Source organism: Bos javanicus, chromosome 25 (genome assembly GCF_032452875.1).
Source record: "Bos javanicus breed banteng chromosome 25, ARS-OSU_banteng_1.0, whole genome shotgun sequence".
Lineage (NCBI taxonomy): Eukaryota > Metazoa > Chordata > Mammalia > Artiodactyla > Bovidae > Bos > Bos javanicus.
Window position 1 is genome coordinate 16,668,487 of NC_083892.1, and position 27,935 is coordinate 16,696,421.

At 47.3% G+C, this 27,935-nt stretch overlaps 1 protein-coding gene across 1 annotated transcript; it reads right to left on the reverse strand.

Annotated features, from left to right (window-relative positions):
- On the reverse strand, nucleotides 1–27,935 carry CLEC19A (C-type lectin domain containing 19A). Its single transcript, XM_061400500.1, has 5 exons — nucleotides 27,715–27,935; nucleotides 13,777–13,942; nucleotides 6,971–7,064; nucleotides 1,808–1,940; nucleotides 1–464 (listed from the first exon to the last, which is right to left on the reverse strand). The coding sequence occupies exons 1-5, from the start codon at nucleotides 27,800–27,802 to the stop codon at nucleotides 385–387; spliced, it is 561 nt and encodes a 186-aa protein (XP_061256484.1). The 5' UTR covers nucleotides 27,803–27,935; the 3' UTR covers nucleotides 1–384.

Consider the following 27,935-nt stretch of genomic DNA (forward strand, 5'->3'; position numbering starts at 1 on the left):
ACAATATTGACCCCTCTGCCTCAGCCACGTGCATCCAAGCAGAGTCTAGCCAACCAGCATGTGCCAAAGAGACTGCTTCAAGAATGGGCATGTGCCCCAAGTCAGGGCAGTGAGATTCAACTCTGAATCTAGAACAACCCCTGGGCTTTTATTACTTCTACCAATAAATCGACCATCCTTCATGTATCAGGCCAGTCTGAGTTGGGTTTCCTGTCACTGGTGACCAACTGATTACATTGTATCTTAAGATTTGCTTGTAGAAAATCTCTGTCTGGGATATTTGTCTCCACTCTGTGTTGGACATTTATTGAGCGTCGACTTTACATCAGGTACAGCTACAAGTCCATGCTGGAGTTGGGCTCGCGCCGTGAGGGTGAGAATGGATCAGTGAATAGTCAGAGCTGCGATCTTGCAGACAAAAGGGAACTTCCGGTTGCAGGTGTTATCATTCCATGACCTCAGAGCTGTGGCAGAAAAAGCAGAGACTCTGTGTGAAGGTACACCTACCACAGTAAAAGTGACCCCACCATCCCACCAAAGTAAAAGTCCTCTCCAATAAGCCTGGTGTCTACACTGGCAACCCTTTCTTGCTGATGCTTGATGCGGCTGCTGTCCAGCCTTACTTTCTCCTAATAGGGCTAGTGTTGATTTGGTATTGTGGAGAGGCAGGACAAGCCTCACTCAGAGGCTTGACCCAGCTCTGACTCCCAGGCTCCCAGACGGCTCCCAGAAGAGCAATTTGCTGTTCCATGCCTCCCTCCCCTAATCAGAAGAAGAAAAAGGAGCAGTTCAGTGTATGGATCTGGAGTAGATATCGAAACCCAGCTCCACAAGTTGCTTGCTGTGAAAACTCAAACAAATCACTTAATTTCTCTGAGCCTCAGTTTCTTCATCTATAAAGTGGAAATATTAATAATTTTTATTTCTCGAATTCGTATGAGCAGTGACGATGTTCACGATGATGGTGATGACTGCTAACAGCACATGCAAACCACTGTAGTCGCTTTATGTCCCTTATGTTCTTTTTCCTTCCCATCAACCCTGTGAGTTAAGTGTCACTAGCCCGGAGAATCCCAGGGATGGGGAAGCCTGGTGGGCTGCCGTCTATGGGGTCGCACAAAGTCGGACATGACTGAAGTGATTTAGCAGCAGCAGCCCCATTTTATGGATGAAAAATCTGAGGCACCAAGAAGTTGGCTACCCAATTTATAAGCGGTGGAGCTGGAGTTCAGACAAGGACATTCAACTCCACAGTCTATGCTCTTGCCACTGGGCGTATCAGCTGTATCTCCTTCAGTGCTCAGAAGAGCCCTGGGGGTAGGACCGATGATTAAATACATTTTATAGACAAGGAAAGCGAATCTCAGAGAGAATAAGCTATTGCCTCAAGGACACAGAGTTAGAACGCAACATGGCCGGGACTTCAGCCTGACTGGGCACTCTTTTCACTACCGAGCCTGCGCCCTCTTCCTGGCTTCTGTTTGTTCTAATATCCATGAGCGCAAGCCACATTTAGTGCGTTGGTGAGCTGACATAAAAGCACCATCCTTTGGTCTCTGTGCAAGTTTCTTGCTTTCTTTCTTTTCATGCTTCTGTCTCTAATGTCTTTTCATCCAAATCACAGTTTGCATATCAACAACACGCCATTAAATATTATTTAAAATGCATCCACCACAGAGAATGGCCACATCCCTAACACCCACAAGGGACCTCTGGTCACTCTCCAAGGTGTTTAACTCACAGTGCCTTGACCACCCCTGGTGCCTCCCAGCACCCCTGCAAGAACCCTGGTCTCAGGGGCACCCACCGCTGGTGGGCCGGTACCATATCTGCACGCAGTCCTCCTCTTCTGGGTCTGCATGGACGCCGTCATCCGGCTGGCTCCCATCCCAGTAGCTGTAGTCATAGGGTGAGCCGTCTGTCCATTCAAACTTCCCTTCCTGGGGGGGTCGCATCCAGAGGCAAGGAAGCAAGCCAAGGAGAGAAAGATCAGGCATTCAGGCCATGTCCAGCTTGGAGTAACATCTAATGCCTTCATACCTAACAGTGCAGAAGCCCTCACTTTTATCTGATACACTATTATTACCACCATAACTGGTAATGGTGAAACCATGTGGGCACAAAAGCCCCTCCATGTCCCCTGCCTCTTGCTTGTAGAAAAGCTGTAGTCTCCCAGGCCTCTCGTGAGTCACAGAAAAGCAGGTTCAAACAGTTAATGATTAGGACACTGGAATCACAGAATCTTTAGTTCCTCCCTGAAGATATAGATGACAATGTCCAATGCACATTCCTGAGTTGTTTTGCAACTACTGTAATTGGCACAAGAGGGGAAAAGCTGACTGCATGATGACCAGACTGAAACTCTGACAAGCTTCTCCATCCTGTGCAGTACTGGATCTATGGCTAGCACAGTACCCAGAACTGGCTTCAAGGAAATGAGGACAAACTGATCCTGGAGTTGAAGGATCAAGATGATGCTGATCTGACCACTGAGCGACAAGTTTCATGATGACTGTGGGAGCTGCTTGTGCTGTTCTGCATGCAGCCCCCTGCCTGTGCACTCCTGAAACTCCCCTTTGAAACCTTTGCCTCCTAACCAGCAACTGGGAGATAGTTTGCGGGACCCATCCGCCATCTCCCCAGGTTTTCAAAATACAGCATCTTTCTTATCCCACCAACCCTGTCTCTCCAACACTGTCCTTTTTTTTATTTTCAGGGTTTCAATTTTTTTTTAATTTTATTTTATTTTTAAACTTTACAATATTGTATTGGTTTTGCCAAATATCGAAATGAATCCACCACAGGTATACACATGTTCCCCATCCTGAACCCTCCTCCATCCTCCCTTCCCATACCATCCCTCTGGGTCGTCCCAGTGCACCAGCCCCAAGCATCCTGTATCGTGCATCGAACCTGGACTGGCGACTTGTTTCATATATGATATTATACATATTTCAATGCCATTCTCCCAAATCATCCCACCCTCTCCCTCTCCCACAGAGTCCAAAAGACTGTTCTATACATCAGTGTCTCTTTTGCTGTCTCGTATACAGGGTTATTGTTACCATCTTTCTAAATTCTGTATATATGAGTTAGTATACTGTATTGGTGTTTTTCTTTCTGGCTTACTTCACTCTGTATAATAGGCTCCAGTTTCATCCACCTTATTAGAACTGATTCAAATGTATTCTTTTTAATGGCTGAGTAATACTCCATTGTGTATATGTACCACAGCTTTCTTTATCCATTCATCTGCTGATGGACATCTAGGTTGCTTCCATGTCCTGGCTATTATAAACAGTGCTGCGATGAACATTGGGGTACACGTGTCTCTTTCAATTCTAGTTTCCTCAGTGTGTATGCCCAGCAGTGGGATTGCTGGATCATAAGGCAGTTCTATTTCCAGTTTTTTAAGGAATCTCCACACTGTTTTCCATAGTGGCTGTACTAGTTTGCATTCCCACCAACAGTGTAAGAGGGTTCCCTTTTCTCCACACTTCTCTAGCATTTATTGCTTGTAGACTTTTGGATTGCAGCCATTCTGACTGGCATCAAACACTGTCTTTTGAACAATGAGCAGCCAAGCCTGAGTTTGGTTCCAGCTCTGGCTGGTAATATTACTAGCTGTTGTTTGTTGAGGGCTTATTATATATCATGACAGGTGGGCATTTTGTCCTCACCATCCTGCAAAGCAGAAATTGTCATCTCCATTTTACAGATGAAAAAACTGGGACTTAGTCTACCCAAATTCACATAGTTAATAAAGCATTAGTGCCAGGATTTAAACCCAGGTTATCTGACTCCAGTACTCAAGACCCTATGCTATGCTATGCTAAGTCACTTCAGTTGTGGCCGACTCTGTGTGACCCCATAGACAGTAGCCTACCAGGCTCCCCTGTTCCTGGGATTCTCCAGGCAAGAACACTGGAGTGGGTTGCCATTTCCTTCTCCAATGCATGAAAGTGAAAAGTGAAAGGGAAGTCACTCAGTCGTGTCCGACTCTTAGCGACCCCATGGACTGCAGCCTACCAGGCTCCTCCGTCCATGGATTTTCCAGGCAAGAGTACTGGAGTGGGGCGCCATTGCCTTCTCCGCTCAACCATGGATTTTCCAGGCAAGAGTACTGGAGTGGGGCGCCATTGCCTTCTCCGCTCAAGACCCTAACTATTACATTAAAAATTTTTTTTCTACCAGTGAATGGAAATCATCCTTCATCATTTTTTCTATCTGTCCAAACAGTGTGTATTTTTCTTGCCTGCTGTGGAACCACTCTGACCAATTACAAGAAAAGTCCTGTTGGGAATCTGATTGGTGTTGCAATAAATGTGCAAATTAACTGTGGAAAGAATGACTTCTTTGCAATGCCCCGGAACAAAAGTCATTTCTCCATTTATTTAAGTTTTTAGAAGAGTCTCTCCTGACGCATCAATGATTATGGAAGCCACGTTGTATGATGGAAATTGCACACACCTTCTGGGAGAGAGACCAGAGCCTGGGATTCCAGCTCCTCTCACTTCCTAACGCTGCAATCTAGCCAACTTACTTAACTTCTCTGAGCCTCAGTTTCCACACCTGTAAAATGGACTGAATATCTCCCTCAGAGAATTATTATGAGAACTGAATGAGGTTAAAAGCACTAAGAGACTTAACTAGTGCCTTGCATGTAGTGCCTAGGACTGAAAAGAAAAATATAAAAGCAAGTCCTTTTACTGTCTCACTTGTTATTATTCTTAAGTCTTGTAATACAAGTTCCTTAACTCTAACTGTATTCATAAGCCAATTTTAAAATTACTATTATAATGGGACATTTTGGTTCTTTTTTTAATTTACAACTTCTATACAAGTTCTTGCCAGGTCAATTCTACTGATTGTTAAACTATCTTTACTGAGCCTGGCCACTATTGTTACTTCTGCTCACTGATAGCAAGTTCGACCACCCTAAATGAGCTCTTGTGTCAAGAGAGCTTGTGTCAAGCACAGGCTAAATCTTTGACATATATTGGCCCATTTACTTTGTACAACCAGGCACTGTTATTATCACTCCATTTCATAGCTGAGAAAACTGAAGCCCAGAGATGTAAAAAAAAAAAAAAATTCTCTCAAAGTCACCTGTGTGTGTGTGCTAAGCTGCTTCAGTCGTGTCTGACTCTTTGTGACGCTATGGACTGTAACTCACCAGGCTCCTCTGTCCATGGGATTCTCCAGGCAATAATACTGGAGTGGGTGGCCATGCCCTCCTCCAGGGGATCTTCCCAATCCAGGGATTGAACCCGTGTCTCTTACATCTCCTGCATTGGCAGGTGGGTTCTTTACCACTAGCGCCACCTGGGAAGGCCCCAGAGTCTGCTGCTGCTGCTGCTAAGTCGCTTCAGTCATGTCCAACTCTGTGCGACTCCATAGACAGCAGCCCACCAGGCTCCCCCGTCGCTGGGATTCTCCAGGCAAGAACACTGGAGTGGGTTGCCATTTCCTCCTCCAGTGCATGAAAGTGAAAAGTGGAAGTGAAAAGTGAAAGTGAAGTCACCCAGTCGTGTCCAACTCTTAGCGACCCCATGGACTGCAGCCTACCAGGCTCCTCCATCCATGGGATTTTTCAGGCAAGAGTACTGGAGTGGGGTGCCATTGCCTTCTCTGCCAGAGTCAGCTGCTGCTGCTGCTGCTGCTTAGTCGCTTCAGTCATGTCCGACTCTGTGCGACCCCATAGACGGCAGCCCACCAGGCTCCCCGTCCCTGGGATTCTCCAGGCAAGAACACTGGAGTGGCTTGCCATTTCCTTCTCCAATGCATGAAAGTGGAAAGTGAAAGTGAAGTCGCTCAGTCGTGTCCAACTCTTAGCGACCCCATGGACTGCAGCCCACCAGGCTCCTCTGTCCATGGGCTTTTCCAGGCAAGAGTACTGGAGTGGGTTGCCATTGCCTTCTCCACCAGAGTCAGCTACCATAAACTAAATGGTAGAACAGGTGCTGGAAATGGAATCCTATTGCCTGCAGTGCTCCGAGGCAGGTTTGGAGGTGTACATATAGGAGAGATGCTCAGGATGCAGCTTGCCCGGGGTAAGTCAGCAGACAAAATCTCCAGGGGGAGTCTGCTGTGATAGTGCCAGGTATGTGAGCTAGCCCAAGCCAGCCCTCTTTGGCCTTGTTCTCCCATCATCATTCCACCTACTCCTGCCCCACTGCCTCCCAGACACACTGGTCTTTAGTGTCCTTGAATGTGCTGTGACTCTCCCACCTCAAGACCTTTGCCCATGCTGTGCTCTCTGCCTGGAATGTTCTTCCTCTGACTGACTCCTATTTGTCCATTGGACATTAGCTTAAATGTTTCTTATTTAGGGAGGCTGCGGCAGCTGTAGATGTGCCCTGCTCAGAGCTCCTTCAGGAGGACCTGTTGGGGGAGCATGGCTGAGTGACAGCTCCTTGGACCCAGCACTGCATTCACAGGGAGAACATGCTTCCTTCATGATCACAGGTATTAGTGCTGGCCCACTCCTGCCCAAGTGGGAGTCCTGGGATGGGCATCCTCTGCCAGGGGACATCCCATTGGCTTAGCCAAGACTTTCCAGAGTGTTCTGCAATCTGAGGCTCTCCCCATCCCGCCCTCCCCCATCTCCTTTCACAGGGCTCATCATGGGCTGAAGGTTTTCCCTCCTGCCACGTACCTGTCTTCTTTTTCTCCTTTGCAGATATTTTCCCTCAAAAGGCTCTTACCCATCTAATCAAGTTTTTGTGTCTGTTTTTTTGAGAATCCAAACCTAAATGTAGCCCATCACTGCCCATCTGATACGTTTCCATCCTCCTCTCTTTCACAACGCTTATCGTATTCTAACTGGGGTGTCTTGGTGTCTGATTTCTCTGTATGCAGGGCATGTGGCAGTGACCAGGCACGTAGGTTCCACATGAAAAGCTGGTTAAATCAAAGTGGAATCTTGGCTGGAGCTCCCAAGAGGGCCTGATGGCCAGCACTTCCTCACCTGCCTGTGATCATGAAGCCCTGTCCAGATGTCAGCTGGGATCCCAGGAACACAGCTGTTCACAAGGTCGTACACAAAGACATTCTCCTCCCAGCTGCAAAGGTAAGAAACCCAGGTGCATGTTACTCGTTGCCTCTTGGCGCAGGATTGAGTTGCAAATTGACAGCAGCCTTTGTTAACCCTCCTGGATCAAAGTAAATAGAGGATGTGATGCAATCTGGCTTTTCTCCTTTTTCTTTTTTAACTAGGGCACCCACGTGGGCTGTCCTGTCAGGGGCATTTCTGCATTTTTTCCATGCTAGTGCAAAGCAGGACTCAGCACTGTTATTCAGCCTATAAATTTAAGTCTATCTCAAAAACACTAGTAAATAAGGTGGATTATATTGAAGAGACAAAAAAAGGAATTGACATTGTATTGCACATACCAAATAACAAAAATCTCCACTGAATGTTCTTGCTCTTTCTCAAAAGCCCCCCATACAGTGCCAGTCCTTACATAGCCTCCTCTCTCCTAATTCTTTTTCTCACAGAACGTCTTCAAAATCTTTGGGTTTGCTGAAAAATTCAGCTAGAAGCTTGAACTTGCATAGTCGACTCAGCAAAACCAAATCCTGCAATTAACTATCCACCCTCTTCAACAGGTGTCTTAGGCCATTCAGGCTGCTACAACAAAATACCATGGTCTGGGTGGTTTATAAACTATAGGAATTTATTTCTCACAGTTCTGGAGGCTGGGAAATGCAAGATCAGGGTGCCAGCATGGCCAGGTGAGTGGACCTTCTGGGTGCATACTTCTTGCTGTGCCCTCACATGGCAGCAGGGGACAGGGGAGCTCTGTGGAGCTTCTTTTATAAAGGCACTAATCCTATTCATGAGGGCATCACCCTCAGAGCTTAAGCATCTCCCAAAGGCCCCACTTTCTAACACCATCACATGGGGCATTAGAATTTCAACATATGAATCTTGTAGGGACCAAAACATTTAAAACACAGCAGAAAGCATTGGTGAAATTCTCACCTCCTATTTCAAAGAGCTTATAAAGTAATTTACCTAACAAAAGAAATTGGTGGAGGACCCTGGAAGTAGTCTGTACTGACTAAAAAAACACTCAATCCATAACTCCTTTCAAAACAGGATTATGTTGAGGTATCCTTTACGTTGCAACAAATTACATCTGCTCCTAATGGCTTCTTCTAAGTGACCACTCTCTATAGGCTGCCACCTTGTCTAGAACACCTGCCCATCAATTTCATTTTGCTTAAGGTGTTGGTAGCAAGTCAAAGCACACATAATGCTGTGCTGTGTGTGCTTAGTCATGTCTGACTCTTGCAACCCCATAGACTGTAGCCTGCCAGGCTCCTCTGTCCATGGGATTCTCCAGGCAAGAATACTGGAGTGGGTTGCCATTTCCTTCTCCAGGGGATCTTCCTGACCCAGGAATTAAACCCAGGTCTCCTGCATTGCAGGCAGACTCTTTACTGACTGAGCTATAAAGGAAGCCCTAAACACACATAATAACTCTCCTTAATTATGTGTTTGTGGAAATCCATCCCAGAAGCACTCAGAATTCTAGTTCTCAGAATCTTTCTCAACACAGTGTTCTAGGCAGTCTCATACTAGTAGTTGCCAATCAAAATTGTTATAAATCGAATGTGCCCCTCCTCCAAACTCATATATTGAAATGCTAACTCCTGATGTCACTGTATTAAGAGGTGGGGCCCTTGGGACATGATTAGTTCATGAGGGTGAAGCCCTCATGAATGGGATTAGTGCCTTTATAAAAGAGGCCCTAGAGAGCATCCTTGCCCCTTCTGCCTTGTGAGCTTGCAGCGTGAAGATGACCATCTGCAAACTGGGGAGTGAGCCCTCACCAGAACTTGACAGCACAAGGCGCTCTGATCTTGGGCTCCAGAACTGTGAGAAACACATTTCTGTTGTTTATCAGCAACCCGGTCTGTGATATTTTTGTAACAGCAGCCTAAATGGACCAAGATAGATATTATTAGAAGCAGTGGAGAGGAAAGATGGCAGGTGAGGCAAGGCTTACTTGCCCTCAGAAAGAAGATCTGATGTGGGCACACTAAGTAAGTGCTGACCTCTTGATACACCCATGATTAAGTGAAAGTGAAGTCACTCAGTTGTGTCCGACTCTCTGTGACCCCATGGACTATATATATAGCCCACCAGGCTCCTCCGTCCATGGGATTCTCCAGGCAGGAATACTAGAGTGGGGTTGCCATGTCCTTCTCCAGGGGATCTTCCCGACCCAGGGATCGAACCTGGGTCTCCCGCATTGCTTTTGTTTCTGAGCCACCAGGGTAGCCCATAATTACAATTAATAAAAATAATTAACAACTCTCACTATGAAGCATTGTATTACCTGAGTGCTTGTGCAAGAACTTCAGATCCATTATCTCCTCTAAAATCCTCAATCTTAAAAGCTCAGTTTAACTATTGATGTTTCCCAGCTGAGGATTCTGACTCGGAGAGTTTATGTGATTGGGTAAGATCACCAGGTAGGAAGTGGTGGAGTGGGGACTAGCCTATGGCCGCCTAACTCTAAAGCCCTCTTAATTTCCTCCTTTATAACATCTGCTGTCCCCATCCCCTAAGCTTCCCAAACCTTCAAGATCCTGATTCAGGACTAGTTCTTCCAGGAAACATTCTGTGAGCACCCTCTGTATAATCCTTGAACACCTGTAGCAGAAAGTTTCCATGCTCCCCAGGCTGGGCTGGTTGGCTTAGTTTTCTGCTTCTTGAGGTTGTGTGTGCATGCTAAGTCACTCCAGTCCTGTCTGACTCTTTGTGACACTGTGGACCTGCCAGGCTCTTCAGTCCATAGGATTCTCCAGGCAAGAATACTGGAGTGGGTTGTCATGCCTTCCTCCAGGGGATCTTCCCAAAGCAGGGATCGAACCCGTGCCTCTTATGTCCCCTGCATTGGCAGGCGGCTTCTTTACCACTAGTGCCACCTGGGAGGCCATTTCTCAAGGTCTCTTCTCTCCAAATGGGCTGCGAGGACCACATGGACCAATCTCACACCTTATTTCTATATGGCATCTTATCTCACACCATCACCAATCTCTGTTGAGTGTTGATGTTCCAAGACCACATGTTTTGTCTAACATTAGAGTGGTATGATTTGGGGGGGGCGGACAAAGTATTCTTCAGTCCAGTGTGTCTTTGCTGTTCATCCTATCCAGCGAAGCACTGGCATCCCCATGTTCCCCTCTCATGCACAGTTCACAGTGTCCTAGATTAACTGCTGAACATGCACGGTAAGCGGCCATCTAGGGGAATGGCTGCCCTGCCATTAAAATGGCACTAGATCCACCTGGGCTGGCTGGACGGATCCAACACTGGGCTGGACAAAGCACAAGCTGGAATCAAGATTGCCAGGAGAAATATCAATAACCTCAGATATGCAGATGACACCACCCTTACAGCAGAAGGTGAAGAAGAACTAAAGAGCCTCTTGATGAAAGTGAAAGAGGAGAGTGAAAAAGTTGGCTTAGAGCTCAACATTCAGAAAACGAAGATCATGGTGTCCGGTCCCATCACTTCATGGGAAATAGATGGGGAAACAGTGGAAACAGTGTCAGACTATTTTTGGGGGCTCCTAAATCACTGTAGATGGTGATTGCAGCCATGAAATTAAAAGACGCTTACTCCTTGGAAGCAAAGTTATGACCAACCTAGACAGAATATTCAAAAGCAGAGACATTACTTTGTCAACAAAGGTCCGTCTAGTCAAGGCTGTGGTTTTTCCAGTAGTCATGTATGGATGTGAGAGTTGGACTATAAGGAAAGCTAAGCGCCAAAAAATTGATGCTTTTGAACTGTGGTGTTGGAGAAGATTCTTGAGAGTCCCTTGGACTGCAAAGAGATTCAACCAGTCCATCCTAAAGGAAATCTGTCCTGGGTGTTCATTGCAAGGACTGATGTTGAAGCTGAAACTCCAACATTTTGGCCACCTGATGTGAAGAGCTAATTCATTTGAAAAGACCCTGATGTTGGGAAAGATTGAAGGCAGGAGGAGAAGGGGATGACAGAGGATGAGATGGTTGGATGGCATCACCGACTCAATGGACATGAGTTTGGGTAAACTCCAGGAGTTGGTGATGGGCAGGAGGCCTGGCGTGCTGTGGTTCATGGGGTCACAAAGAGTCAGACACAACTGAGTGACTGAAATGACAGCCACTTTTGTTCAATGGCACCTGCTTGGAAAACAATTTCAATATTTGATTGTATTTTCCCCATATGTGGTCAAAATAACTGGGAGATAGAAATGCCCGAGGTGCTACTGTTAAGTAATAAGGAGCGAAAATCAAATGAACTTAATTCAATTCAACTGTCACTTGAAGCAAAAATGGAAATTATTAGGTAAGCTGAAAGGATGAGAAACTTAAACTTTAATTAGATGCTCCATGAACATAAGTTGATTGTGTGTTTAATTATGAAGGAAAAGAACAAAATTACAAAGCATGAAAAAAAATGCCAGAATTAGAGAATTGGATTGTGTCTCAGAGACAAGATGTAATTAGAGATTTTATAATATTGTCTAGCTTTATGGGAACTGAACTTGGTTTATAACAGATGAATGTGTTGTGCAAATTCAACTTTTCTACATGTTTTCAACAAAGTATCATATGCCAGAGTGGAAAACTACCTGTATAAGAGAGGACATGCTAGCATAACATTTGGGGAACATTTATACAAGAGAAAAAAAAGAAGGATGTCAGGCGTTGAGAAGAGAGAAAGGAGGCAAGTTGAGGCAGAAAAGAACAGAATTTGAGTCAGGGGCTGTTGGAAAACCCCAAATCTACCTGGAATCCTAGTGCCTATTAAACCAAGGGCTCCATGGGGCAGGCTGGGCTGTCCTTCCTGTGGACCAAAGGGAAATCATGTGGAATCACCTTTAAATTTCCTCTTTATTACATATATTTAATTTTCCTCTGCTGCTACTGCTGCTAAGTCGCTTCAGTCGTGTCCGACTCTGTGCGACTCCATAGACAGCAGCCCACCAGGCTCCCCCGTCCCTGGGATTCTCCAGGCAAGAACACTGGAGTGGGTTGCCATTTCCTTCTCCAATGCATGAAAGTGAAAAGTGAAAGTGAAGTCGCTCAGTCATGTCCAACTCTTCGCGACCCCATGGACTGAGTTTTTGGGAATTTATTTTATCCATCTTTATACATGCCAGTCATACACTGCGCTGGACTCTGTATCACAGGAGATTTGACTCTGAACACTGCCTTGCTCAGGCTTCCACATCAGCTGCCCTCCATGCAAGGGGAGGCACTGATGGAGGCTGGGAGGGAGAGAGAAGCCAGGGTGATTCGTTCCCTCTCTGCCTGGGAAGGTGCTGTCAGGGGCTGCCTGGTTTCTGCAGCTTCAGCTCGCATAGGACTGAACTGCCCTCCAGTTAGGGGTAGAGCTAGCTTCCTGCTGGTGTGAATCTTTAGAAAAACTACTGCGTCTTTAAGTTCTCAGAGTCTATCACTTGCGAATATATGAAACTCCATGTTAAATGTTCATAGAGGTTTCTGTTTTCCTGGTCAGATGTTGATTGCCTCACTATATTCTTCAGCACCACCAAGGATATAGTGGATACACTGCTAGATGAATCAATGTGAGTACTCAAGAGGTGTTTTGTTTTTTTTTTAAACTAAGATTGAGGACCCCTTCCCTGTTTGTAACAAAATTCGGCAAGCCTAAAGAACCAACCAGGGTTCTAATTTCAAGGCTTGGAGATTCTTGGAAAATCAGGCAAGATTGTAAATTTGTAGCTGTGGCAATGGAACGCATCACATCTGTCTTCAAAGAACCCACAAATCAGCAAGGAAGTCATATGTGAAAAGAAGTCATGAAAGTGATGAAGAAAGGGCTCCTGGGCAGGTGGATGTGCGTAGTCAGTTGCTACCAAGTCTGGGGTGACTTCAGTGCAGAGATGGCAGAGCTGAGTCTGGAAGGTTAAGGAAGAGTCTACCTGGAGAAGACAGGGATGGGAGTTCCCAGTGGGGGTAACAGAATGTGCAAATATGCGGGAGTAAATGGGCTAGACCACACTGGAGAATGTCAAGATGGTCAGTGTGGCTGGGGCTTGGGAGGCATGGAGGAATGTTGAAGGAGGCTTGGTGGGTGGGCTATGGAACCCAGCTGCTCAGGTTCAAATCCTGGCTCCACGATTTCATAGCAAGATACCTTCTTGGAGCCTTAGGTTCCTATCTGTGACATGAGGGTACCAACCTAATATGGTTTACAGGCACTTGATGCTTAGCATGCATGCTAAGTCACTTCAGTTGCGTCTGACTCTTTGCAACCCCATGGACTGTAGCCTGCCAGGCTCCTCTGTCCATGGGATTCTCCAGGCAAGAATGCTGGAGTGGGGTGCCAGGGGATCTTCTCAACCCAGGGATCAAACCTGGATCTCTTGTGTCTCCTGCTTTGGCAGGCAGGTTCTTTACCACTAGTGCCTCCTGGAAAGCCCAAATCTTAGGAAATAAACATCAGTTATTATGCTTTATGTTATGCTATTTACATGTATGTTATATGGATTGTTTCATTGGTTCAACCCCGCTGTGATACTGAAAAAGGCATGACATAAGTTTGGCACTTATAAAAACGGACTTTCCAGCCTGCTGTTTGCAACCCTTGCTAAATGCTTTGTCCTCTACTGCCAAGGCCAGTTTCAATGACAGTAACAGCTGAAATTACCAAAGAGAAATACCAGTGGAAGACACCATTCTCTACATCCCTTTCCAAGGGGGTGCTTGACTGGGCTACAAAGGACAGAGGAGTCCACTCACCTGTGGATGGAGGCCAGTTTGGCAGACTTCCTGCCGATGGAGAACTCCGAGCAGTAGAAGTCAGCCTCAGCCCAGGTCTTATTGAGAGGGAAAAATCTGTAGCAGTGGCCTTTGAACTCCATCCAGAACAGTGGGCACAGGGAAGCCTGGGGCAGCTCTGGCATGGCTGGGGACAGAGAGAAAATGGACTGGGAAGAAGGCTGGCCATGCAAACATTGATGCTATGGCTTATGACATCTTTTAAAGTATAAAAGTAAAAAGTGATCCCAGTATGATTAACACAGGCATAAAATTTACAAAATAATAAAGGCAATATGTACTCATTATAGAATCAAGATTGCCGGGAGAAATATCAATAACCTCAGATATGCAGATGACACAACCCTTATGGCAGAAAGTGAAGAAGAACTAAAAAGCCCCTTGATGAAAGTGAAAGTGGAGAGTGAAAAAGTTGGCTTAAAGCTTAACATTCAGAAAACAAAGATCATGGCATCCAGTGCCATCACTTTATGGGAAATAGATGGGGAAACAGTGGAAACAGTGTCAGACTTTATTTTTCTGGGCTCCAAAATCACTGCAGATGGTGACTGCAGCCATGAAATTAAAAGACACTTACTCCTTGGAAGGAAAGTTATGACCAACCTAGATAGCATATTCAAAAGCAGAGACATTACTTTGCCAACAAAGGTTCATCTAGTCAAGGCTATGGTTTTTCCTGTGGTCATGTATGGATGTGAGAGTTGGACTGTGAAGAAGGCTGAGTGCCGAAGAATTGATGCTTTTGAACTGTGGTGTTGGAGAAGACTCTTGAGAGTCCCTTGGACTGCAAGGACATCCAACCAGTCCATTCTGCAGGAGATCAGCCCTGGGATTTCTTTGGAAGGAATGATGCTAAAGCTGAAACTCCAGTACTTTGGCCACCTCATGTGAAGAGTTGACTCATTGGAAAAGACTCTGATGCTGGGAGGGATTGGGGGCAGGAGGAGAAGGGGACGACAGAGGATGAGATGGCTGGATGGCATCACTGACTCGATGGACGTGAGTCTGAGTGAACTCCGGGAGTTGGTGATGGACAGGGAGGCCTGGCGTGCTGCGATTCATGGGGTTGCAAAGAGTCGGACACGACTGAGCGACTGATCTGATCTGATAGAATCCTTGGAAAACGTTACTGCCTTAGAGTGTTTTTCTCTTGTCATGTTGAAGGCAGTGATTTTTTAAAATGCAATTGTGATTATATTGTCCATAAACCCCTATCTGTATTCTGATTTCTAAAAATTAGAGTATAAGCATTTTCCCTCATATCATTATAAATTTCTGTAAACATTGTTTCAAACAGCTCTTGAATACTCCCCTGAGTGTCCACCCCCCCCCAAGTTTATTTAATCATTCCCCTATTTTGGTCTAATTAGATTGTTTCCTCTTTTTAAAAGAAACAATTAGACAAAGTGCTGAGATGAACAGCCTTGTCTACAAAGCTTTTGCAACATTTCTGATTTTCTGGGGAGAGATTTTTAAGGCTTTGATACAGTTTGCTAAATTGCCTCCTGAAAGCAATTTCTACTCCCACGGTGATGTCTGAGAATGCCCACCTCATCACGCCCTTGCCGGCACTGTTCCCACTTTAATGGCACTCTTTGCAAATTTTATAGGCAAAAAAATGGTATCTTATTTCAATCTGCAATTCTGGGCTCTCTGGCGAAAGTGGATATTTCCCTACATGTTTAATGACAAACAGCAGCCAAGACTATTTATATATTTAGCCTATGACTACTGGGGTTCAGAATGTGTTCTTAATTCTGAAAGGGGACAGTAAAGTTCTCCAAAGTCTCAGCCCCTCTGGGAAGCCTCTTCGTGTGGTTTGGAAAACCACGATTGAAGAAGACCAAGCCGGGGAGAAAGGCATGCTGAGAATCTGCCTGGAACTTGGATGTGTGGCTCATCTGTGAGAGCAGGTACTAGGCAGTGGTGAAATTGTTAGACTGGGGCCCAGAAGCCTGGGTCCCAGCCCCAGCTCTGCGTCTCAATGCCATATAATGCTGGCACCTTCCTTTCCTTCTCAGCGGTCAGGCTGGCACCTCTTGAGGTGCCCAGGGTGTGGATCTTTGCCTTCAAAACCACTCTGTTAGTGGGCTGGGCTCATGAATAAGGAAGTAGTGGACTTCGTTTACTGAGCATTTATGATGTGCCAAAGATTTGCTGGGGCTTCCCTGGTGGCTCAGTGGTAAAGAACTCGCCTGCCAATGCAGGAGATGCAGGTTCGATCCCTGGGTGGGGAAGATCCCCCCGAGAAGGAAATGGCAAGCCAATCCAGTAGTCTTGCCTGGGAAATCCCAAGGACAGAGGAGCCTGGTGGGCTACAGTCCGTGGGGTCACAGAGAGTTGGACACGACTGAGGCTCATGAGCACAAGCAGTATGTGTACACGTACAACTCGATGAATTTTTCGGGGAAGGAAACGGACAGTTGCTTTAATCAACAGAGCTGAGTTTCCCTGGTGGCTCAGACAGTAAAGAGTATGCCTGCAATTCAGGAGACCCAGGTTCAATCCCTGGGTCAGGAAGATCCCCTGGAGAAGGAAATGGCAACCCACTCCAGTATTCTTGCCTGGAAAATCCCATGGATGGAGGAGCCTGATGGGCTATAGTCCATGGGGTCGCAAAGAGGTGGACATGACTGAGCGGCAGCTTTCAGCTGGGGGCTATCTGTCCCTGATGAAAACCACTGGGCTTTTCTGTTTGACCAGAACCAGCCCTCCCCTCATCCCAGGCTGCTGTACTGGTCGATCCTGGCTTGTCCCACCCCTCCCCGCCAGTCCTGGCCAATCGTCTTTCAAAGAGTGCCAGTATCCAAACTGGGGTCAGCTGATCAAAAATCTGCTCTCTTAACCCTCCCTTATATGCAAAGGCAGTTATGGACTTAGTGGGCTCAGTACCCCTGGTCCAGACCTCTCTGGACCTCGGTCTCCTCCCTTCTCAGTTGAGAGCACTGGTCTAGAAGGACATTGCCTCGATGCTGAGAGGGCTGAAGGACCCCTTGTGAGGCTGGATGTTGCTGAGCTCCCTGTGGGGACTTTGCCAGTGCCTTCCTCACAGAGAGAGGCAGCTGAATCAGCCTCTCTCAGGGGTCACCTTTTGGAGCACTTCCCCCTTTAGCAGCAGCGGCAGCAGCCCTGTTGCATGAATGAGAAGCAGCAAGTCATTTCCATCTGCTATTCACCCATCACTTATAACCAAGGACACACACTGGTGAGCACTTGGCCATGTCTGTGCAGGAGCTGGCTGGAACAACTGGCCCAAGACGATATTTGCTGATGCTAAATGACTTTCCCCACTCTCACCCACCCTACAATTATTTTACATCCTAAGTATTCATACTAGAGATGGAAGTAAAGGATATAACCATCCCAGTTTGCCCAGGACTGTCCCAGTTCTAAATCTGAAAGCGGCACATCCCAGCCCCCAACCCCCACCCCTTATTTGATCTCCTGGAGCAGTGGTTCTCAACCAGGGTGATTTCAATTCCCAGGGGACAGGAAGCAATGCCCAGAGACATTCTTGGTGGTGGGCCTATTGGTATCCAATGGGTAGAGGCCAGAAATGCTGCTAAACATCCTACAATGCCCAGGACAGCCCCCAAAACAAAGCATTTTCTCACCCGAAATGTCAATAGGGGGACTTCCTGGTGGTCCAGGGGTGGTCCACACTCCCAATACAGGAAGCCTGGGTTCAATCCCTACTTGCCGCAACTAAATATCCTGCATGACGCAAACAAGAGCAAAGACCTTGCGTGCTGCAACTAAGAGCTGGGGCAGTCAAATAAATAAACAAACATTAAAAAAACCCAAAACCAACAACAAAATGTCAACAGAATTCCTGCCCTAGATGGAAAGCCGAATTCCAAAATGTAAAATAACCCCACGGAGCCACAACACAAAACATCATAGCAAATGTTCACACTCCTCAGCCCATCTGTAGTTTCTTCAACAGAAATGCACCAGAAAACTGGTTAGAAGTAGAGTTCAATTAGAAGTAGAGTTCGGGTTCGTTCTCTAATTTTAGAGTTAAAATGTAAAACTGTCACAAACCCGTGGCTTAAAAGCCCCGTGGCCAGAATACTGTGGTTAAATTTAACAGTACAGACTTCATGGAAGGATGGTGCAGAGGGCAAGCCTTGCTTTTCATCCCGAGTCTGAGATAAAGCAGACAAACTTCTTTGTCATCTCTCCCACGGCAGGAGGATTGCCCGCTATGGGACCCACTCCAGTACTCTTGCTTGGCGAATCCCACGGACAGAGGAGCCTGGTAGGCTGCAGTCCATGGGGTCGCTAAGAGTTGGACATGACTGAGAGACTTCCCTCTCACTTTTCACTTTCATGCATTGGAGAAGGAAATGGCAAGCCATTCCAGTGTTCTTGCCTGGAGAATCCCAGGGACGGGGGAGCCTGGTGGGCTGCCGTCTATGGGGTCGCACAGAGTCGGACACGACTGAAGTGACTTAGCAGCAGCAGCAGCAGCATCCGGTGTAATCTTCCCCAGAAGGTGGAACTTTTTACCTTCTCTCTGCCCTATGAGGGGATGCCTCTCTCAATGTTCTGCTTTAAATGGCTCAGCCGTCATCCCTCCGCCCCGGGTGGATGTAAAACCCTAGCCTAGGTATTAGGGAGGCTGACTCCGCACCCGGAGTGCTGCTGCGCATGTGCCCAGTGCTTTGGTTTCTTTCTTTCGTTTCCTGCCCCTGGGCGCCCCAAACACTTTCCTGGAAGCCCAGCTTACTTTTCAGTGGATGTTTGTAAAGTTTATCCGCATATCTAGATGTCTATAGTGGAGCCATTTTCTGCTGTCCAATTTACCATAAGGTCTGATCTGGAAGTTTCCACCCTCGTTGTCCTCTCTTTTCTTTTCCTTCATTAAAAAAAAACCCACAACTTTTAATTTTGGAATAAATTTAGCTTTACAGATAAGTTGCAAAAATGGTATACAGAGTCCTTGAATATACTTCATTCAGTTTCTCCTAATGTTACCATCTTAACATTTCCATGGTACATTTGTCACAACTAAGAAATTAGTATAGATACGTACTCTTCCCAGGTGGTGCTAGTGGTAAAGAACCTGGCTGCCAATGCAGGAGACATAAGAGACTAGGGTTCGACCCCTGGGTGGAGCGGAGCCCTTGGAGGAGGGCACTGGCAACCGGCTCCAGTACTCTTGCCTGGAGAATTCCAGGGACAGAGGAACCTGGCGGACTACAGTCCCTGGGGTGACAGAGTCAGATGCGACTGAAGCAACTTAACACGCATGCACTCTTCACTAAACTACAGGTTTTATTCAGATTTCACCAGTTTTTTCTTTACCTGTTCCCAGATCCAGCCTAGGAGACCCTATATATTCACTCTACCCTTGTGTTTTATTTGATATCAACTATCTTTGATATCAAATACTATCACTATCTTGATTAAAGCAATTGTTCCTTTCTTTCTCTAGAAAAATGCACAGTGATGTGTATACACATACACACACACACACACACACACACAGAGTCTCCCCCTATTATTTTTGGCCTCACTGCGTGGCATGTAGGATCTTAGTTCCTGACCAGGCATTGAACCCTTGCCTCCTCAGCGGAAGCAAGGAGTCTTAACCACTGGACTCCCAGGCAAGTCCTATACACACACACTTTTGATTAGACAAACTGACAAGAATTGGCTGGAATTGGCCAGAACTGTCTGGCATTGTTGGATATCTTCCCCAAATCATCTTTACCTCTTCTCTTTCCCTTTCCTCGTATCCAATCAGTTTTTAAGTCTTGTTTATTCCACCTCCCAGTACCTCTCCAATTCCTTTCTCTCTCTCCTTTTTCTTCCTTCCTTCCTTCTTTCCTGTTTTCCTCCCTCCTCCTTCTCCTTCCCTCCTTCTCTCTGTCTGTGTCTCTCCCTTCCACATTCTTCCTTCCCCATAGTCTCTCACAGAAACTTCCTCAATTGTCTCTTGGCTGTTCTTTCTGCCTCATCTCACCTTGTAGATCCAGAGAGATCCTTCCAACACCCTGAGCTGGTCCTCATAGACGCCCTCCAGGAGTGCCCGTCGCCTTTGGGAACAGCGCTCCCTCCTACCCCTGCAGCTTATCCCATCCCTCACAACATGTTCCAGATTTGCTTCAGCTCTTGTGTGTTCAGCTCTGCAGATACTTGCCTTGGCCTGTCTTCAGCCGATCTGAGTTTCTTCCTTGAGTCTTGGCTGTGCGGTGGCTTCTTTAGGGAAGACGAGGTAGGAGTTTCTCTGAGAGCCCCTAGAGCCCCTGCACCCACCGTTCACATGTCCCCATCAATTCTTGTTCAGTCTGGCCTCTCCCTGCTCAAGGTCTTCTGTGGTCATCCCTCTCCCTGGTGCTTGGCACATAGGAGGTAACTAGTTTTGAATGACTAAACGCATGCCAGGGAATCAAACACTGCTCCTTTGGGTCAACTGTCCCTTTGGGGGGGCGGGCAGTGGTGAGAAGGGTGTGGGCACCACCCATGTGTCCTGATGCCTCCAAACTGGTCTATCTTGACTCTAGGATGGTGTGCCTGGACTTTTCCAGCTGAGCACTGAGGGCACTGACTGACCCCAGTTTTCCATATTGTTTAGCACAGTGGCTGCTGGACAAGGGGTATCCGCCTCACCAGGGAGCTGTTAGCAATGGAGAGCCTCAGCCCCCACCTTCCTGCCCTCCTCCCCACTCCTGGCCCCTTTGATTTTCTCCACTGAGCAAGTGGTGGTTATGGATGCCTGGGGTGAAACCTACCAGAAAATGGGGCTGTGACAGGTCACTGCTCAATTAATCCCCTTTCCACCTGGGCAGGCACAGGCCTTTAATTGGGAGGACCTGGGAGACACAAATGAGCCGCTTGCCTGCACTGGAATGGTAATGAACTCCACCCTGCCTGGCATCCCACCGCTCTGCCCGCCCCCCCACTTCCTTTACCTCTGGGATTTTAGAAACAAGCATTAGAAGGGTTTCAGAGGACTTTCATCAACCTGCAGCTCAAAGTAGCCTTGGCTAAGCTGTGTCTCCTTTGTAAAGAGATGTCTATAGCTTTACAGCTTGACAGGGAGTGATGGCAACATAATGACCAGGGCCCACCCTACTGAGCTTCCACCTGAGCCACGTGATGTGTCAGGTATTTTGTGCATAACAATTCATTTCATCTTCCCACATCTTATAAGGTAGGTATCATGATTCCCCCCCCCCCCCCGCCCCGCCTCCCACCTTTATAGATGAAGAAACCAAAGCACAGAGTTTGAATGACTTGCCTGAGATCACACAGCACCCAAGTGGAAGACCTGCATGGCTCCAGACCTAATTTAGAGATTCCTGCTATATTGAAGCCTATTGCCCTGTCTCAAGCCTGATGGTCTGGTCATTCATTCATTCCCTTATTTGTTCAGAAAGTCTTATTTGAGCACCTATTTGGTCTCAGTAGTTGGTATGTACTGGAGATACTGTGGCATATTATATAGAGGTAACCTCTGACCTCATGGATCTTACACTCTGTGGAGACTGACCTTAAGAAAAATAAACACAGAAATAAAATGTCATTAATACATAGTTAATATGGCTTTCGGAGAAGGCAATGGCACCCCACTCCAGTACTCTTGCCTGGAAAATCCCATGGATGGAGGAGCCTGGTGGGCTGCAGTCCATGAGGTCGCTAAGAGTCGGACACGACTGAGTGACTTCACTTTCACTTTTCACTTTCATGCATTGGAGAAGGAAATGGCAATCCACTCCAGTGTTCTTGCCTGGAGAATCCCAGGGATGGGGGAGCCTGGTGGGCTGCCATCTATGGGATCACAGAGTCGGACACGACTGAAGCGACTTAGCAGCAGCAGCAGCAGCAATATGGCTTTGTGTTGTACAGGCAAAAACTTGAGGGAGCAGCTCCAAATAATTTCAGAAATTTGTCAATTGTTTGCCCCTTTTCTCTCCCGAGTTGAACTGGGTGTCATCCCCACCCTGCCTGCATGGTGCCCACTGGTGATTACAATGACACCAGAGTGAGTCCCCTTCCTGGATGGGGAAAATGCAGGGTGTATAACACCCATTATACAGGATACAGGATCACCTGAAAGTGGTACATAACCCAGATTTAGAAACCCAGAGAGCTTCCTGGAGGGGGTGATGTGAGACCCCTACTGAGACCTGAAGGATGAGGAAGAGTCAGAAGAGTGTTCCAAGTGGAGGGCATAGCATGTGCAAAGGCCCAGAGGTATGAGAGAGAAGGGAGCATTTGGAGAATTGCAAATGGTTCAGCCTGGCTGGGAATTTGAGAGAGGGATGAAGCTGGAGGTGATGGGGTGGGGGGGAGGGGGTTGGATGTGGGGGCGGGATGCACAAAGAAGCTTGTTGCTCTGGAAACCAAGAGGCCAAACTACATGGTATTTTACCTCAATTAGCAGCACTGAAGGCCCCCAAGGTCTCCCAGCTGGGGTGGGAGTCAAAGCTTTTGGAAGCTTTGAGCTTGTTAAGGAAAGAGGACACGCCAACAGAGTTTGGGGCTCATTTTTTTAATCTCTCTTTTTTAAAAGAATAAATTGTCACCTTCCCACACGATCTGGCTGTTCGCTCCCCTGGCCCCAATCCAGCCTCCCACAAACACACTACCCTGCTGCCTGCCACCCAGATCAGCCTTGGGAGCCAGCCGGGAGAGAAGGGGGCTCTGGGGGCTACATTTGCCCCCCTCCACATCACTACTGGGCCCCAGAGGTCCCAGGGGGTCAGAAGTGTCTCCCAGTGTCTGGGAAGCTGGCCCTTGGGAGAGCTCAGTCACCTTCAGCACCTCCCCAGTCCATACACCCCACCCCCAGGGGGCCTTCCCACTGAGTCCTGGCTGTGGTGTGCAGAACTACTGGCCCCAGGCCTCTCATGCCTGAGCATTGCTTTCCCTTCTCCAGGGCTGCTCTTGTGGCCATATGATAGAGGAGACAGCACTGGGTGGTTTTTTATTTTGCTCATAAGGGTGGCCATTCATTGCATGCTAAGTATACCTGTTGAGACCAAACTGGGGGTGGGTATCTGTATCATCCTCCCTTTACAGATGCAGAAACTGAGGCTCAAAGAGGTTAAGCCCCCGCTGCTAAAAAGTAGCAGTGTCAGGATGAAACTCAGGTCTGAAGCACTCCAGTGCCTACAGGAAATATCTTTTTTTGGTCTTGTTTTCTTATTTGTAAGACAAACATATTAAACACCAAATTTAACAGTGTAATGGATTGAATGTTTGCACCCGACCCTCAGGTTCATATGTTGAAATCCTACCCCCTAATGTGATGGTATTTGGAGATGGAGGCCTCCAGGAAGAAATTAGGGTCATAAGATGTCATAAGGGTGGACCCCTGTGATGGGGTTAGTGCCCTTATGAGAAGAGAAGAGACAGAGCTCTCCTCTCTGTGGCCATTTGCAAGATAGGAGAAGAGCTCTCACCAGGAACTGAATTGGTCAGCACCTCAGTTTCAGAGTTCCCAGACTTTAGAACTGTGAGAAATAAATTCCGGAGTGTTAAGCCTCCCAGTCTATGGTACTAGGTTGCCAAAAAGTTCCTTTGGGTTTTTCCAAAATGTCTTATGGAAAAACATGAATGAACTTTTTGGCCAGCCCAATATTTTGTGATAGCAGCCTGAGCTGACTAAGAGCATCATAATCAAGCAAATAATTCATTTCCTGGGTGCTTATTTGGCTTGAGGTCTGTGCTCTCAAGTCACAGTCTGGAGGCAGGAACACATGGCACACATCGCCATGAGTCCTTACATGCTAAGGGACATTCTAGAAGTGTGTAGAGGGCTCTGTGACCATAGACGGGGGACAGGGAATAGGCTAGCATGTCCAGGTCGGGGGGCACTCTTGGATCCAACTCTATGGTCCAGGCTAGAGGGTGCAGAGGGATGTACTCTGGGAAGCAGGGACTCTCTGTTGCCCAAGCCTCTGTGTGCCAGCCTCAGAGCTTAGACTCTGGAGTTAGATCACTCTACTTAGAAACTCAACTCTTTGTGCCTCAGTTTTCTTCTCTGTAAAATGGGCATGATTATAGTGTCTACTTCACAGGTAAGCCAGTGTCTGACTCATAGTAGGCATTCTAGTAAACATGAGATATTATTACAGCAGAAACAGCCTCAGCCCTGGAATATTCCTGGAGCTGGGAATATTCCTGGTGCAGGAAAAGAAGACGAACCAGGCCCACTGTCAATAAGGACTGTGTTTTGGCTGTGTGCCCACCTTCATGGTCTGCACAGGCTCACCAAGACCCCAGCTAAGCGCTCTCTAGTTCCACATCAGCACACACACTCACACTTACACACCCAAACACTATTCCACAGTGCCAGCTTTTTGGCGGGGAGAGGAAGAGGCTACAGAACATAACTGATTCTCCCTCCCCAACCCTGAAGCCCTGTAGGAGCAGGCTCTGAGCATCAAAACACTTTGTTAGAATTTCCTTTGCTGTGAAAAGTTCTTGGCTCATGAGCCAAGGAGAGGAAGCTTTTTGATGGTTATGGTTGAAGAATCATAATAGCAAATGTTTTGGTAGACTTTACCAGGTGCCAGGCCCTCTTTTCGGAGAAGGCAATGGAACCCCACTCCAGTAAAATTACCTGGAAAATCCCATGGACAGAGGAGCCTGGTAGGCTGCAGTTCATGGGGTTGCTCAGAGTCGGACACGACTGAGTGACTTCACTTTCACTTTTCACTTTCATGCATTGGAGAAGGAAATGGCAACCCACTCCAGCGTTCTTGCCTGGAGAATCCCAGGGACGGGGGAGCCTGGTGGGCTGCCATCTATGGGGTCGCACAGAGTCGGACACGACTGAAGTGACTTAGCAGCAGCAGCAGCAGGCCCTCTTTTAAGCACTTATTATTTGTGAATCCACATAAGGTGATCAAAGCCAGGTTCTGAGAAAGGTTTTAGGAAAAGGATCTAGTCTGGCTAAATCCTCCCAAGTCTCAGGATTGTCTAAAGCAGGGAGCAGGGGTCCCCAACCCCTAGGCTATGGACCAGAAGCAGCCTGTGGCTTGTTAAGAACCAGGCTGCACAGCAGTAGGTGAGCGGTGGGTGAGTGAGCAAAGCTTCATCTATTTACAGCCGCTCCCCATCACTCACACCACTTGAGCTCCACCTCCGGTCAGATCAGCGGCGACATTAGATCCTTATATAAGCACAAACCCAACTCTGTCTGTGAAGGATCTAAGTTTGCGCGCCCCTTATGGGAACCATCCTACCCCTCCCCAGCGCTGCCTCACCACTAGTCCATGGGAAAACTGTCTTCCAGGAAACCGGTCCCTGGTGCCAAAAAGATTGGGGACCACTGGTCTAAAGGTTTGTTTCCAAAGCAGATCTAGGGGTATGGCTGAGTTGTACAATTTGCATATATTTGCATGTTCATGAAAGATCCAGAGCAGTGGGATTAAGGGGGAATTTTACACCTAAAGGTTAGGGGTGCAGGAGAAGAAGACGAACCAGGCCCACTGTCATTAAGGACGGGTTTTGGCTGTGTGCCCACCTTCATGGTCTGCATGGGTTCACCAAGACCCCAGCTAAGCGCTCTCTAGTCCCACATCAACACACACACACACTCACACTTACACACCCAAACACTTAGCTCACACATTCTCTTCAGAAATCACTTTGCTCTAGTGGATTTGTCCACTCAGGCTTGAATTGGGCTTTCCGCTGGGCTGGATGGATGATGACCTTGGCCAGATTATTTGGCTTCCATAGGCCTCAGTATGTACAACTGTAATGTGGAAGGATCAGGCTGAGTGGACTTCTGGGACCCGTCCTTCCAACTCTAACTCTGAGGTCTCCAAAGTTGCTGGGTTGGCAGGGATCTCAGTCTCCCTATCAGTACAATGGGACTGAGGCATGGGGCTAGATGTCTGGAAGTGCCTTTTTGAAGACATTTCTGTCACAGCAGAAAACTGTGTCTTTTGGCCAATTTTATCATAACAGCAACAACCACAGTGGCAGAAGTTATAAGGTAAAAGCCATTTTTCAAGTGCTTACTATGTGCTAAGCTCTTCACTTGCATGATCTCCTTGAAGATTCTCTAAAACCATTATTATCTCCACTTTCCAGAGGAGGAAACTTGAAGCTCTGAGAAAGGTCCCACGGGCAAACTAGTGAGAGAGGACTTCCCTAGTTGCTCCCACTCTCAGACTCAGCCTCAGGCCTTTGCACTTACTGCTGGGCAGAAAGGCAAGATCTTGGAACACACAAATATCCTTTGAAGATATTCTGTCCAATTTCCCTCCTGTTCACCCATTGCTCAGATGAGAAAGTTGAGGCACAAAACAAGGATGCAAAGACACCATTATGGACTGAATGTCTGCGTGCCCTCCCAAATTCCCATGTCAAAGCCCCAACCCGCAGTGTGATGGTGTTTGCAGGTGGAGCCTTTGGAAGATGATGAAGGTTAGATAGAGTCCTGGGGTCCCCATGATGGGATTAGTGGCCTTATAAGAAGAGGAAGAGAGACTAGAGCACTCTCTGTCTCTCTACCATGTGGCCACTTGCAAGCCAGGAAGAAGGCCCTCTCGAGGTAACAGATCAGGTGGCATCTTGATCTTAGACACGAAGCTTCCAGAATGCTTCTTGTAGTTGAAGCCACCCAGTCTGTGGTATTTCGTTATGGCAGCCTGAGCTGACTAATACAAACACTCAGAGAGTTTATGGCAGACCAGAGCCCCTGATGCTTGCCCAAATGAACTGACCACGCTTTACATCCTTCATCACTAGGGTTGCTAGATTAAAAAATGCCCAGTAGAATTTGAATTTCAGATAAACAAGTAATTTTTAGCATAAGGTATGTCCCATGCAATATTTGAGACATATTAAAAAGTGATTTATTGTTTACCTAAAATTCAAGTTTACCTGGACATCAGGTATCTATCTGGTAATCCCATCACCCTTCTATTTACTTTCACCCCAACACTGTAACAGCTCAGTAACATGGTCTTATGGGGATCTTACGGATGTTTTATTACAGTATTAGTTCTATTTTAATAGGACAGAAATAGTATCTATGCCATAGAGCTATTGTGAGGATTAAATAATTCCATATATAAAAAGTGCTTAAAACAGTGCCTGGCATATAGGGAGGGCTACACAAGTATCAGTTGTTGTTATTGGTATTATTAATAGTTTTAAAACAATGTTTGGAAATCACCCTCCTGGTAGAGGTGACAGGCAAGATCCTCTGCCTTGAAGGGATTAAAGGACTCAGGACTCTTCCTACCCCAGAGTCAGCACCCTGACCTCCCTATTGAGTTGAAGCCCAGTGTCCTTCAAGTGGGACACTGGGAGGCCACATGCCTGTGTCTGATGGGTCCCAATTCCAGGGGATCCAGAAAATTTGCAGAGCTGAGTGTCACTAGGCCAGGCACCAGGGAGGTCACTAGAGGAACCCCTGTGTCCTCCTGTGTTACCAACGCTATGGCACAGCAGCAAGTCTGAAAGCTCCCTGGGAACAGCTATCACAGCCAAGGTGAGGGTAGGCAGCTCAGATGCCAAATTCCTAACAAAAACATCATTTTTAGATCTTCTTATAGTGTCAGGCATTTTCCTCACATTATCTCATCTTCCTTGCACAGTAGCCCCAGAGGGGGCCATTGTGACCACTGTTTTCTAAAGGCAACTGAGGCTCAGAGAGGTCAAGAAACTTGTGCCAGGTCACGCAGTTTTCAAGATGCAATGCTGGGCTTTTTCACCAGGTCTCTTTGGGTCTGGCCCTAGGACAATGTCCATCGGCTGGAGGGAGAGGAGCTCGAGGGGGGCTGTCAGGAAGCTCGGCTTGGCCCCCCAATATTCCTTGGGTCAGGCAGGCCTGCAGCCTAGTCAGTGAGGCCTCAGTGACAACTCAAGTATTTGCAGATGTCCTCCTCTCCACCTGCTCCCTGCCCTGGCCCCAGTACTCACCTGGGCTGATGTTGATGTCCGTCTGCGGAAAGGCCTGCACGGAGAGAAGGGTCAAGACGGCCACGGTCCATAGCCCCCACTTCTGCATCCTGGGCCCCGAGAAAGCTGCCTCCCGGCTTGAGCAGGGGAAAGAGGCCCTGCCGGGTCCGATGGCTCTCCTGCCCAGAACTCAGGAGGACTGGGTAGAGAGACCCCAGTCTCCGCCCTCTCCCCTCCCCTCC